Consider the following 13,871-nt stretch of genomic DNA (forward strand, 5'->3'; position numbering starts at 1 on the left):
CCACCCTGTCCCCATAACCCAATGACCTCTCCTAATCTTTTGGCCACTAAGGGAATTTATCATGGCCAATCCATCTAACCTGCACGTCTTTGGACTGTGGGAGGAAACCGGAGCACCCGGAGAAAACCCACGCAGACACAGTTAGAACGTGCAGACTCCTCACAGACAGTGACCCAGTGGGGAATCGAACCTGGGACCCTGGCGCTATGAAACCGCAGTACTAGCCACCTGTGCTACCGTGCTGCCCCCTTGTAAGTCAGAAGGAATGATAAAGGTGAAGGAAGGGAATTTATGAGAGTAGGACCTTGTTGACTGACCGGTCCGCCAGGAGGCACAAAAAATATATGTTTAAAATCCTAACAATACAATTTAGATGTTTTCAAAAACCTCAGCAAGTCATTATTTCATCGAAAATGTCCATTAGACTTGGGACCTACTGCATGAAATATTCAGCTGAAGTGTAGCTCGTTGATTCTGAATATAATTGATCCACTGAAATGTTCACGTGACTCCACTTCCACAACATTGCCCAGTTTCACCCAATTGTGGAATGCCAGGAGAGGGATCATAGAATCTCTACAGTGCAGAAGGAGACCATTCGGCCCATCAAGTCTGTACAGATCCTCCTGTAAAAGCACCCTACCTGGGCTCACTCCCCGCCCTATCCCAGTAATCTCATCTAACCTTTGGAGGGGGCAATTTAGTATGACCAATCCATCTAACCTGTACATCTTTGGACTGTGGGTGGAGGAAGCCCACACAGACACAAGAACAATGTTGGAGTTGAAACCAAGCCCCTGGCACAGTGAGACAACAGTGCTAACCACTGTGCCACTGTGCCTCCCAGGGATGATGCACTGAACTCTCAACTTGGAGAACCGTAGGACAAGAGCTAGGATGGAGGGCTGGAGGAAAAAGGTAAGGTGATGCAAGATAATGGAATAATTTATAAATTAGAACAGCAATTTTGGGTATAGTGAATTAGGAGACATGACGCTGAAGAAGCTGGGTGACAATAGATGTTATTTTACCTGGGACAGAATGCAGATGACAGAAGCTGAAGATCATGAGGCCAAACTTGGGAGGCCAGTGAGGAGGTCTTACCAGCAATTAAAGTATTGAAGGAAAAAAACCAAAGAAAAGGTTTGCAATGGAGCTGGAGATGAATTGGGCGAAGCTGGACAATGTTGTGGAGGTGAATTATGGGACTGTTTTTGTGAATCAAATACATTCAGGAGCAATGAGTTAGATCACAACTGAAAATATTCATAAACAGTTTCTGTCATGCAGCATTTCACAAGTCTAGTGAATGTTTTTGCTGCAGTAATTGATGTCAATTACCTTGTTGAGATTTTTTATAGAATCAGATTCCATTGTTAGGATTTTGCAAATTCAGTTTTGGTTCTGTATATCATATATATATATATCTGGTATAAACCATTTTCTTTTGAAAATTGGACTGGAAGTATGAGAATAAAAATAATTTCTGGTCAATTTTCCAAGAAGATTAGAACTGATATACCCTGTATCATAATTATTTAGAATGCTTAAGCGTGATTAATACATCACAAAATATATTGGGCATAATTTTCCCAAAAAATGACTTGCATCATTTTCGGTGAGAAAATTGGTGTGATTCCTGCCGGGCCTGGCGGCATGATCAGACCGCAATTTTCTGGGTTACGGGATGGGGTGGTATAGGCTTAAGTAGAGGGCTCTTTCCTGCGTCCGACACAGACTCGAAGAGCAGAATGGCCCCCTTCTGCCTGTATATTCTATGAGGTACCGCACTGTCTCCCTGGTGAGGAGGACTGTTCCATGAAGGACACACAGGTCATGTATTCCCTTGATCTTCTTCACCTGCGAGCCCTCTGTTCGGATGGTGAGGCCTCTGGCCCTTCAGTCTGCCCTGCAGCCCCCTGGTTTCCTGGCACTGGGTTCCCCATGGGTGCCACTGTTGTTGCTGGAGTCTGTGTTCCTCCAGTGCTATAATCAGCAGAATAGCCAGGTCCACTAGCTCTATACCAATATCTCTCGGTAAACTGCGAGGGATGAGAGAGAGAGAGAGACAGTCATGTTGGTGTCGCAGTCATTTAATCTCAGTACCTCCCCTTACCCATTGTCCTCCCGGTCCTGGAAGCAGACAATCCTGCACCTTATCCAGTTGCTACAGTATCTCAGGTGCCACTTTATCTCCATTGCATGATAGTCCCAGTTAATGCCCTTGCTCTGTCAAAATCACCTCTGGCCTCTCGTCTGGTTCTCCCCTCCCTTATTCATTCCTGGGAGTTATGAAAGGAGGTTTCTGTGGGCATCCATCGCTCATGGGCAGATCAACTGGACAATCATGTCCACCTTGGAGGCTAATGGGTCCTCTACAGCAGGCACTGGGGTTTGGCACATGTGCAGACACAGTCCCTCTCGATCCCAAGTGTTTACCCTTGAACCTGGAGTTTTCAACTCTATCCTGGCGATTGCTAAGGGTGAACTCTTGAGGGCCAATTTGTTGACGAGCATGAGTCTCAGGAATGTTCTGACGGCACATTTACTTTCTGCTTCAATGATGGGCAAAGATACTGGACACCCTTCTTACTCAGGCAGCACAATTCTGAGATCTCATTGCTGTCAGGCCTTTACACTAAGACACCTGGACAGCCACTTCATTAATTTGTGATGTATGTCCTCCCCCACCCAGGCTGGGAGGAATGTTGCTTTCTTTGTCGGGGTGTCATCCACCCAGCTCATTAGGCCCGCCTCCTACTTACTCATCGCTCCCTCTTCCCTCATCTCATCAGCTATGCAACCACAACCACACAATACCCCATGCCACAATCAGCTAACACAGTGCTCTAAGATTATTTAAGGCACACAGGCAGCAAGAAGATTGACGGAGAACTTTTGATGCAGTCTTCAGGACCACAAACGCCAGCTCCTCTCCCCTCACTCCCCCCAGGAGCTGGCCAGCAAGTCTGTCCCCTGGACTCCCTGGTGCTAGATGGAGAGGGGTGCTCACCTCCTTTCTCCCTCTCGGAGTTCATGATGCCTGGTTCCCATTGTTCAAAAGCAGTGGTAATTCGCGACCGTGTGACATCACGCCTGGCGGGTGGGAAGATTCAATGACGTCTGAAGATTCGACTCCAATCTCGCTGAGAACATTATACTCCATTTAAATTGATGCAAATCATGTTCCGGGAAGATCGCGTTCTGAAATCTCGCCGATACATATCCCGCCGTTTTTGGCCTCTCGCGATATTTTGCGGCATGACGGGATTTGCGCCCATGGCTAGCGGGCCTGTTATAAACCTGCTAAATCCCACCCATACTTCATAGTTCCGATTATTTGGAAGTGACTTTGGATTGAAATCATGCGCCATTATATCCACTTGGCAAAAGCCAGCTGGGTGTGCTGTTCAAGGTGAACAAGCCATTTTCCTGCTGGAAACACAACCTTTGCCACCGTCTCTGATATTAACTTGCAGGGTTCTGTAGTCAGAGAATCCTCTGACCAAAACGGTGAGAATCCTCTGAATTTATGTAAATCAAGACCGGATGTGGCGTATTAGCAGGAACCGGTATGGAGAAGACGTTGTGACTTTCAATCAGGCTGATGGAAGGACTAAGGATAGCTTTCCGGCTAAGTCCAAACATTCCATTTGTTGGATTAGGAGGAGCAAAATCCTCCCTCCAGTCCCTTTTCTTCTGCAAGACTCCTGCATCCCTGGCACTTAGCAGGGAGCTGCTAGGCAATGAGGGCTGCTGAACTTTCAACTGTCGAAGTCTGCTTAGGTGGGATATGGTCCGTTGACATTTCTGAGAGCTTTGTGGCCTCCTATTGTCTCTGGCTGGTGGGATATTAACTTGCTAGAGTGGAAACTGACCCATGTGTTTAAACCCAGTTATGTATCTTATCCCATATACATCACAGTATAAAATAATTCCATGTAATATAGGTTTACTTCCATATGTAGGTGGGAACATGAACCATCCACTTCTTCCCCCCCACCCCCACCACTTCTATTAGTGAATTATTACCAGCCTAGTACCCCCATCTCTGCATTTAACTTGGGCCATCAACTTCCTGCCATTTCCTGCTTACTTCAAATATATTTTGGTCATGAATTTGAACAGTGCGTGTTATGGAGACCTGGTCATTGGGTCTCCCTCTCCTGTTCCTGGATGGGTCATCCACTTGCTGAGCTGCTTTAACAAGCAGGATGTGGTAGTAACCACTGCTGTATATATTAGTGTATGTATGGTAAGGCCCTGTACTACAGGTACGAGGGTAGTCCCTGCCTTCTGGCTCCGCCCAGTAGGTGGAGTATAAATATGTGTGCTCCCCGTAAAGCAGCCATTTCGCCAGCTGCTGTAGGAGGCCACACATCTTAGTGTATTAAAGCCTCAGTTGTATTCAACTCTCGTCTTTGTTCAATTGATCGTGCATCACAGGATTTAAAATCACACCTTAAAGAATAAAATTAAAGATCACAACGGTGTAGAATTATCTCACTATCTGAAATGATTTAATACAGTTGCAGGAAACTATATTATTGAACATGATTTTGAAATGAAAATGAAATGAAAATCGCTTATTGTCACAAGTAGGCTTCAAATGAAGTTCCTGTGAAAAGTCCCTAGTCACCACATTCCGGCGCCTGTTCGGGGAGGCTGGGACGGGAATTGAACCATGCTGCTGACCTGCCTGGGTCTGCTTTAAAAGACAGCTCTTTAGCCCTGTGCTAAACCAGCCCCTGACCATCAGACATATTTGCAGTTTCTAATTTCACTCAGTATGATTCTCCTGAATAATAAAAAACATTTTGTTATCTTCATATTGTTGGAGCAATTTGCTTTCAAGCATTTTCCATCCAGAGCTAGCTTAACATAGTTGACCTGAATTTATTCTTTGTAGTTTTTTTGAGTGGATTTATATAAGCCCTGGCTCTGGTGTTCTCATTTTCATGTTGAGTTTCAGTTGTTAAACAGACACCACCATGTATGTGACATGCTGAGGGCGGCACCTGGCGCAGTGGATATCACTGGGACTGCGCTGCTGAGGACCCGGGTTCGAATCCCGGCCCTGGGTTACTGTCCGTGTGGAGTTTGCACATCCTACCCATGTCTGTGTGGGTTTCACTCCCACGACCAAAGATGTGCAGGTTAGGTTGATTTACAACCCTGTTCTTTTTTGAGAGGCTCGAAGTGACCCCTTTAAGGTTTGCCCTTGACATTTAGGCTTTTCAATACTAAGGGTTGGATTCTTCCGCCCCGTCCTCCGCAAGATCCTCACGAGCGGGACCCAGGCCATGTAAAGGTCCATCGACTTCGGACAGGACTTTCCATTCGCCGGGTGAGCGGGGTTGGAGAATCCCATCCTGAGTATCAATGGTTGCGGCATGTTCCACCATGTTAATCAGGCCCAGCTGTTGAAATTGATTGAACCTCCGTTACTGCTCACGAAGCTGCAAATTTAAACCTGAAATTTAAAATGGAGCCATTAACTACTTCAGATTTATGGTGAGGAATGTCACGTGTCTGTACTTTAATATCGCAGGATAAATGTTTTGGTTACAGTTGAAAATAATTCCTTGAGTTCATAGAATCATAGAACCCTACAGTGAGAAGGAGGCCATTCGGCCCATCAAGTCTGCACCTACCCTCTGAAAGAGCACCACCCACAGAGGCCCAATCCCTGCCCCACAATCTCACCTAGGAGCAATTTAGCATGGCCAATCCACCTAACCTACACATCTTTGGACTGTGGGAGGAAACCGGAGCATCCGGAGGAAACCCACGCAGACACGGGAAGAATGTGACATGCACCATATTTCTGTCCTGTCGTACAGAATCCTTAACCATAGAAAGGTTTGCCTTTGTGTCAGCAATTATCAAGGACAGAATATCCCTCAATGTTTCTGGTTTCAATTACGTAAGTCTTATCTTTATCTTTGTCTTCAACAGACTTTTGATACCAGTCGCCAGTAGCTCCAACTCACCTATTCTATGTATGCTTTGTTCCAGTTCTACTTTACAATGTTTCAAACTCTGATTTGTAATATATTTTTCTTGTTTTTCATTAATTTGACCATTTTTATTTTATGTGTAACTAGTGTTCCTATTGTGATTCATAAAAATTGAGGGTTGACCAGAGAGCAGATATTCTGTACTGTACAAAATTAGCAATAAGCAAATGATTTTAAAATGACTTCAAGAGGAATATGGTCGTGATTTATTGCCTCTGCTTCGATGGCTGATGGGTCTATGAGAGGAAAGACTGAATTGAACGTAGGTTATTTTACTGGGTAGAAATGCAATTATGTTGTGGAGAACGGAGATTTGTTTTGCAGGAGCTTTTGGATATAATCCGTGGAATTTGCAGTGATCTGATGGAGCATTCTTTCCTCTTTTTAATGAAATAACTCAAAATAGTTGATTAATATTAACGGCAAAATTTATTTCTGCAGCCACTGCCCACAAGTGATAATTCTTATTACTACAGCTTGCTGCTACTGTTATTGCAATGAAAGAGATGAAGGCCCTGGATGACTAGAATAATTTGCTGATGAGAGAGAAATTGGTGAGAGATGAATAGGAGCAGCAGGCAGTACGTACAGTTCAGACCGTGTGACAGCAAATCGAAGGGTCATGCTCGTGGAGAGGAATATTGTTGTTATATATTGTACCTGACATTTACAGCTGCATGTAATGATGTTTGCTAACAAATTGCACAAATTAGGAAACGTACTATTGATGAGTCAGGTTACTTCATTACATTATCTTTTTTTAAGAAGAACTGTCAGTATAAATCAGGCAAATTCATGAAAAATGGAGCATCGCGGCAGATTATTAAGTTACTCATTTTAATAAATTAGCTTTTCCCCAGCACAACAAGAGAATTATTTTGGCAGCAAGGCCTACTGAAATAATTTGATTGGTCAGGTCAATTAGTTCAAAGGTTTTTTTTGTTAATTCTATCTTTGTTTGCATTCGGCACAGATGGCAGGTTTGATACGTTTATTTTTTAATTGACGGCCGTTACAATTTCACCCCTAGGATTTTAATAGCATTCTGCTCATCGTGACAATGCACTAATTGTTACAGCTTTCTGACTCTATATGATATCAGCATTCTACATCAATGGCTCCGTGCTGAACTTCACTGAGAATAGTGAGTGTGCACATAACAATATATTCATTTGAGTATTAGCATGATTTTTGGTCTCTGGCATTTTGATTTCTTCCTACCATCTGGAAATTTCATCTGTCGGTTTGTGATTTAATATCCTGAAAATACTTTCAAACCACTGCAACATTTTATGATAATTGCTGAATATTGCTCAATTTTGAATCATTTGGAGGTAAGAATTTCTATGGACGCTGAAATTTCTCTTCCAGGGCATAAGCTGAAAAATGTATTTGCATTGATACATTTTGCTTGTCCGTCACTCAGAGGGACCCCCCTGCCCTCTCTCTCCCCTCCGGGCTTTTCTCCTATCCTCTCATTTAAATATTCAGTTACATTTCAAGCACAATTAGATCCAGCATGGGAGATGCTGAAGCCTTTTGGAGGTGTGATTTCCAGGGTCCCAGCATGGATGTGCAGGTGTGGCACTTCCTAAATGCTGCAGAGGTAGAAAATCTGCTTCTGCATAGCAATGACATGAGACAGGAGTCTGCCAATTCTTACAGAGCTGTTTTAGCTTCCTCTTTCTCTGAGGTGGAGGTGAGGTTGAAACCTCTCCATTCACCTGAGGAAGGAGCAGTGCTCCGAAAGCTCGTGTTTGAAACAAACCTGTTGGACTTTAACCTGGTGTTGTAAGACTTCTTACTGTGCTGTTTCTCTGAGGACTGCTGAAAAATTATACTAATGCAAGTTATGACCTAGACCGTGTAGGATATTGGGCTTTCTTCCCCCCCCCCCCCCCCCCCATCACCCCCCCCCCCCCCCATCACCCCCCCCCCCCCCCCCCATCACCCCCCCCCCCCCCCCCCCCCCCCCCCCCCCCATCACCGCCTGCTGCACCTGCGTGCTTACATTCAGCGACTAGTGTACATGGACACCCAGGTCTCATTGCAAATTCTTCTCTCTCAATCTATAGCCATTCAGATAATAATCTGCCTTCCTGTTTTTGCTACAAAAGTGGATAACCTCTCATTTACCCACATTATACTGCAGCTGCCATGCGTTTGCCCACTCACTCAACTTGTTCAAGTCACACGGAAGCATCTCTGCATTTTCCTCACAGCTCACCGTCCCACCAAGCTTTGTGTCACCTGAAAGTCTGGGAATATTACATTTGGTTCCTTCATCTAATTTATTAATATATATATTGTGAGTAGCTGGGACCTCACATTGAACCTTGTGGTACCCCATTAGTCACTGCCTGCCACTAGGAAAAAGACTTGTTTATTCCTCCTCTTTGTTTCCTGTCTGCCAATCAGTTTTCTATCTCAATACACTACCCCTAATCCCATGCGTTTTAATTATACATGTTAATCTCTTGTGTGTGATTTTTTCGAAAGCCTTCTGAAAGTCCAAATAAGCCGCATCCACAGGGACCCCTTCGTACATCCTCCAAAGAATTCCACTCAATTTGTCTAGTATGATTTCCCTTTCATAAATTCATGCTGACTCTGTTAATCCTGCCTTTGTTTTCCAAGTGCTCTGCTATTAAATCTTTTAGAATGGACACTTGCATTTTCCCCATCATGGACATCAGGCTGACTGGTTTATAATTCCTTGTTTTCTCTCTACCCCCCTTTGTAAAAAATGGGGCTACATCAGCTACCCTCTGATTTATAGGAACTGTTCATAGCCTATTGAAACTTGGGAGATGACCACCAATGCATCCACTATTTCTAGGCCACTTCCTTTGGTACTCTGGGATGTAAAATATCAAGCCCTGTGGATTTATCGGCTTTGAATCTCATCAATTTCCCCAACACCAATTTTCCTACAAATACAGATTGACTTCAGTTTTTCCCTCCCTCTAAACCCTGTGTTCCCCAACATTTCAGGTCTGTTATTTGTGTCCTTCTTCGTGAAGACAAACCCAAAGTATGTACTTCGTTGGTCAGTCATTTCTTTGTTCCCCATTATATGTTCCCTGTTTCAGACTGTAACTGACCTACATTTGTTTTCCCACCCTTGGTCACCCTGCAGTCCTGTCTCTGCAATTCCGACTATATCAAACCCATTAACATTTATTTGCACAACTAATTCATCCACTTCATTGCAAATGTTCCACGCATTAAGGCACAAAGCTTAAGGCTTGTCCTTTCAACATTCCTTATCCTGTTTCCATTATCACTGTGGCCCTGTTTGATTTAGGCCTTTGACTTTGATACAGACAGTATCTGCCTGATACTTTTCTTATTCCCCTTTCTGTCATTTGATCTTGTCTGTGTTTCTTCCTCTGACGTTTTGCATAGATTCCTATTCCCTGCCATTTGAAATGAAAAAATGAAATGAAAATCGCTTATTGTCACAAGTAGGCTTCAAATGAAGTTACTGTGAAAAGCCCCTAGTCGCCACATTCCGGCGCCTGTTCGGGGAGGCCGGTACGGGAATTGAACCATGCTGCTGGCCTCCCTTGATCTGCTTTCAAAGCCAGCGATTTAGCCCTGTGCTAAACAGCCCGAATTTAGCTTAAACCCAACCGAATCACTCCAGTAAATACTCCCTTTCGGAGTCCAGGTCCTGCATGGAGTAGTACTGCCTCAACTGTTACTGTAGTGTGTACCATCTACAAGATGCATTGCTCTATCTTGCAAGGCTTCTTCAACTACACCTTACAAACCCATAACTCCACCACCTGGAGGGAAAGGGATTCAGGTGTATTGGAAGATTTCTCCCTTCAAGTCTCACACCATCCTGACTTGGAAATATAGGACGCGATTCAGCGGCTCCATCTCTCCCGACTTGGTATTGGCTCGAGGCCTTTGAATCTCGTGAGATTCTCGATGCTCAAACCGTCACTATCTAGATCTCGCCCTCGTTGGGCATGAACCAAATCAGCTTATTTAAATGAGCCGAATGGCACCCAGGACTCAACAGGCACACCTGGGAGGCCTCACCAGGGCTCCGTTTAGTATTGGTCCACACAAACATGGACCGGGTGTAATAGCACCTGGGGGGTCTCAAAGGCCATTTGAGACACTTGGGTGGTTGGGGACAGGGCAGGGTGATCCTCTGGCACCCGGGCACCTTGGCACATTCAACCAGTCAGTGCCACTGGGCAGCCTGGTAGTGTCCGGTGCCAGGCTGGCACTCAGGGATTGGGCTCAGCAAGACCTTACCAGGAATTGGGGGTGGGGGGGGGGGGGGGGGGGGGGGGCCTGAGAGGGTGGTTATGGGGAGTGGGAGGGGGAGGGGGGGGGGGGGGGGGGTCGTTGGGGAAGCCTTCTAAAGTGATGCCCCGATCTGCGAGTAGCCTTTTCAGGTGAGACCTTAAGCTCACCAGCAGGAAATAAGTCCGACCTCAGTGGAGAGAAACAACAGCAAAGTGTTGAGTAGCTATTTAACTCAAGTCCGCTGAATCGCACTCACATTGTCCTTCCTTCATTGTTGTGGGGCCCATGTCCTGGAACTACTTCGCTGATTGCTTTGTGGTACTACCTTCACCACTTGGACTGCAGCGGTTCAAGAAGGTAGCTAACCTCAAGGACAAATAGGGATGGACAATAAATGATGGCCTTGAGGGCATTGCCCACAGCTTACGAATGAATTAAAAAAATCATCTGTTTTGCTGCTCTGAATGGATACACTGAGCTGACTTCAGCCGTGGATATATTAATGAATGTGTTCACTGAGCTGAATACAGTTTCATTGCTAAAGGTGGAATTGATGCCACAAATACTGTTGAGAGCAGTGTCAGATGAAATTTCCTGTGTTTACAACTTAACTGGTATTAGCTGCTTTGTAAAATGATTTGTTGTTCTATTTGGCTTCCAGGAAAACATTTTCTCAAAACAGTGGAGCATCTTTGAATGTTGAAGTAGGTGGTGAATATTAGCCGACTGACTTTGTGTTTTAAGTATGAGAGTGGGCACTTCTCCGCTGCAGGCCGCTCTGCGTTGGGAGGTGAGGTAGATTTTCAGCTTGCCATCTGGGTGTAAAACTGGCATTCTGCCTTGGGCTGCCTGCTGTAGAAATTACTCAACTCTCATTTCCATTGAAATCAATGTGCTAATTTTTAAAAAAAATCTGCCTTCTAAAATGTAGCTGGTTCTTTTGAAACAGCAAATTAATAAATAAATACTTGCTGATATTCTATGAAAGAAGTTACTTTTGAATGCAGCAATTGTTCTGCTGGCAATCATGCAACTCTTTTGAGGGAGAATTGTTTTCCAGGACATAAACTCACTGCTCTTCATCAGATAGCAGCTCCTTAGCACTTGATAGTTGACAGGTCTGTGTTCCTTTTGAGCAGAAACTGAATGATGTGATGCAGACCTGTAGGCAATGCTAAGCCAGCAGAAGGTGAGCTCAGCTAGCGTTTCCCATGTTTCTGCCTGTTCGGGGTCATTACTCATGCTCATATAGCTATGCTCACCAGATTCAGATTGCTGCTTTAATGACCAGAACCATTAGGAGCTTTGCTGTCACACTAAAGTAAAATAACAGTAAAAATTATCGGAAGGACTGAAAATGCAGGCTTTTCTGACACTTCCTCCAGACGTCCTCATGCTCACGTGTACTTCTGGTAACCCCTGATCCAAATGTTTCTACATTTTGTGTGTTCATGCAAAGCAGTAATCACAGCTCTGGTTTAATGTGCACTTACACTTCAACATTGCAGAAAAGAAAAGTAATGCATTGACCTGTTCTCTATAAATGAAAGAAATAATGTTCAAGCCTCGTGCTTTTTTTGAATTAACTAGAAACATGGGAAGCCTACAGTTCCTGTGGCTTTCCTATGGCTTTCTCCATGACAACACCTCAGCTGGTCTCCTTATCTAAGGATGGATACACTTGCCATGGAGGGAGTGCAATGGAAGTTCACCAGACATAACTTTTATTTTAGAAATGGTGGAGAAAAACTACAGAACAAGTTCACAGGAATCTGCTGATGAACTTTTAAAACAAAAATAAAGTGTTTATTAAAATGAGAAAAATGAACTATATTATACCAGAAATAAAGGTTGGAAAGTTCTCATACAAACACCAGAAATGATCCAATTTCTCAATATTCCTTCAACCAGCAATATCCTGACAGACACATAAACCGATGAAGAGCTACCACTAGCTTGACGCAAAAACTCCTTGCCTGGGACTAGCACACATGTAAATGGTTTTCGTTCAGTGAATTCTTGAGCAATCCCTTGATGCTTCTCACCCAACTTAGATGCTCACTGAGACATCTGAAAATAACTGCACTTTAAACTCACTTTCAGTGGCAATACCACTAAACCAATCACATTCCTGAGTCTGATAACTTACTATTCAGTTAATTACTGTCCTACTAGCCTTATACTTTTCTCAAGAGAGCTGAAAAATCCCTCTCTTCACTCTCTGACATAACAGTGAATTATTCCCGTCTTTCCCGGCGTCTGTGCGACTTAACTACTGTTACCAAACAAAAGTCCATTTTGTTTCCACTTCGTTTTTTTTGACAAAATCACAAAACTTATAATCCCTTTTTAATCAATTTCTTTAATTATACAAACACACACACACACATATATATCAAACCAAAAGACTAACATTTCAGCCGTAGGTTCATCCAGACCGCTAGGCACCAAGACCGATAAAGTAAATCTGGAATCACAAAAATATATAACATATATGTTCAACTTATATATATAAAAATTACACATTGTTCATCACAAAGGAATCAAGGGATATGGAGGTAGCACGGGAACATGGTGTTGAGGTAGATTATCAGCCAAGCAGCCTATTTCTGTTCCTCATTCTGTGTTCTCATTCTGCTCCTACATTCCTATGTTCAAATCAGAGTTCACTTGCTAACTAGTTGATACCACTTTCCTCCAGTGGTATAAATTGTTATGATCAGCTGAAATTTGGCATTTTTGCATTTGCCCTGAAGAACGCAGGACAAATAGCTTCAGCAACATTTCTCTTTTCCATCGAGTGGCTTACTAAACTGCATGGTGAAGCTTCTAGTGTGATTTGCGCTGCGTTTGAGATCAAGGAGCAATTTTCATGGTGTAGAATAAAAAACAGTCATTCAGTAAGAAAGCCAATGGTGAAATATTTAATTCCATGAACTATTCAGAAATATGTGTCAATTTCTGTCAGGTTTCCATAAGTCAGCTGCCAGTTGTGGTGGAAGATCGTGGCACCCCCACAGAAATCTGATGCGATGACTTCTTCTGATGGTGAACATGATGTTGAGATGCCGGTGTTGGACTGGGGTGAGCACAGTAAGAATTCTCACAACACCAGGCTAAAAGCTGGGGGCTGGTTTAGCTCACAAGGCTAAATCGCTGGCTTGTAAAGCAGACCAAGCAGGCCAGCAGCACGGTTCGATTCCCGTACCAGCCTCCCCGGACAGGCGCCGGAATGTGGCGACTAGGGGCTTTTCACAGTAACTTCATTGAAGCCTACTCGTGACAATAAGCGATTTCATTTCATAAAGTCCAACAGGTTTGTTTTGATTCACTTGCTTTCGGAAGGAGCAGTGCTTTGAAAGCTGGTGAATCGAAACAAACCTGTTGGACTTTAACCTGGTTTTGTAAGACTTCTTACTGTGTTAATGAACTACTGCGCATATCTAATTCCTTTGCAAAGAAGATGGCTTTGGGACTATTCTCCAGCACAAAATGCCATCACAGTTGGCCATGAGCAACCAACAACCAATGTCATTTTTTCACCCTTTTTAAAAAATATATTTTTATTAAGGTATTTGCAAA

At 43.8% G+C, this 13,871-nt stretch overlaps 1 protein-coding gene across 3 annotated transcripts in view; it reads left to right on the forward strand.

Annotated features, from left to right (window-relative positions):
* schip1 (schwannomin interacting protein 1) overlaps nucleotides 1-13,871 on the forward strand; it is a 1,017,794-nt gene that overhangs the window by 320,438 nt on the left and 683,485 nt on the right. Inside the window, exon 1 of one of the 3 annotated variants that reach the window (XM_038817211.1) lies at nucleotides 5,708-5,926. The exons of the other annotated variants lie outside the window; for them this stretch is intronic. Within the exon in view, the coding sequence (XP_038673139.1) occupies nucleotides 5,723-5,926 (204 nt within the window). The 5' untranslated portion in view covers nucleotides 5,708-5,722. Of the gene's footprint in view, nucleotides 1-5,707; nucleotides 5,927-13,871 lie in introns of those variants that run through there. 3 annotated transcript variants of the gene reach the window in all.

This window comes from Scyliorhinus canicula, chromosome 13 (genome assembly GCF_902713615.1).
Source record: "Scyliorhinus canicula chromosome 13, sScyCan1.1, whole genome shotgun sequence".
NCBI classification, from domain to species: domain Eukaryota; kingdom Metazoa; phylum Chordata; class Chondrichthyes; order Carcharhiniformes; family Scyliorhinidae; genus Scyliorhinus; species Scyliorhinus canicula.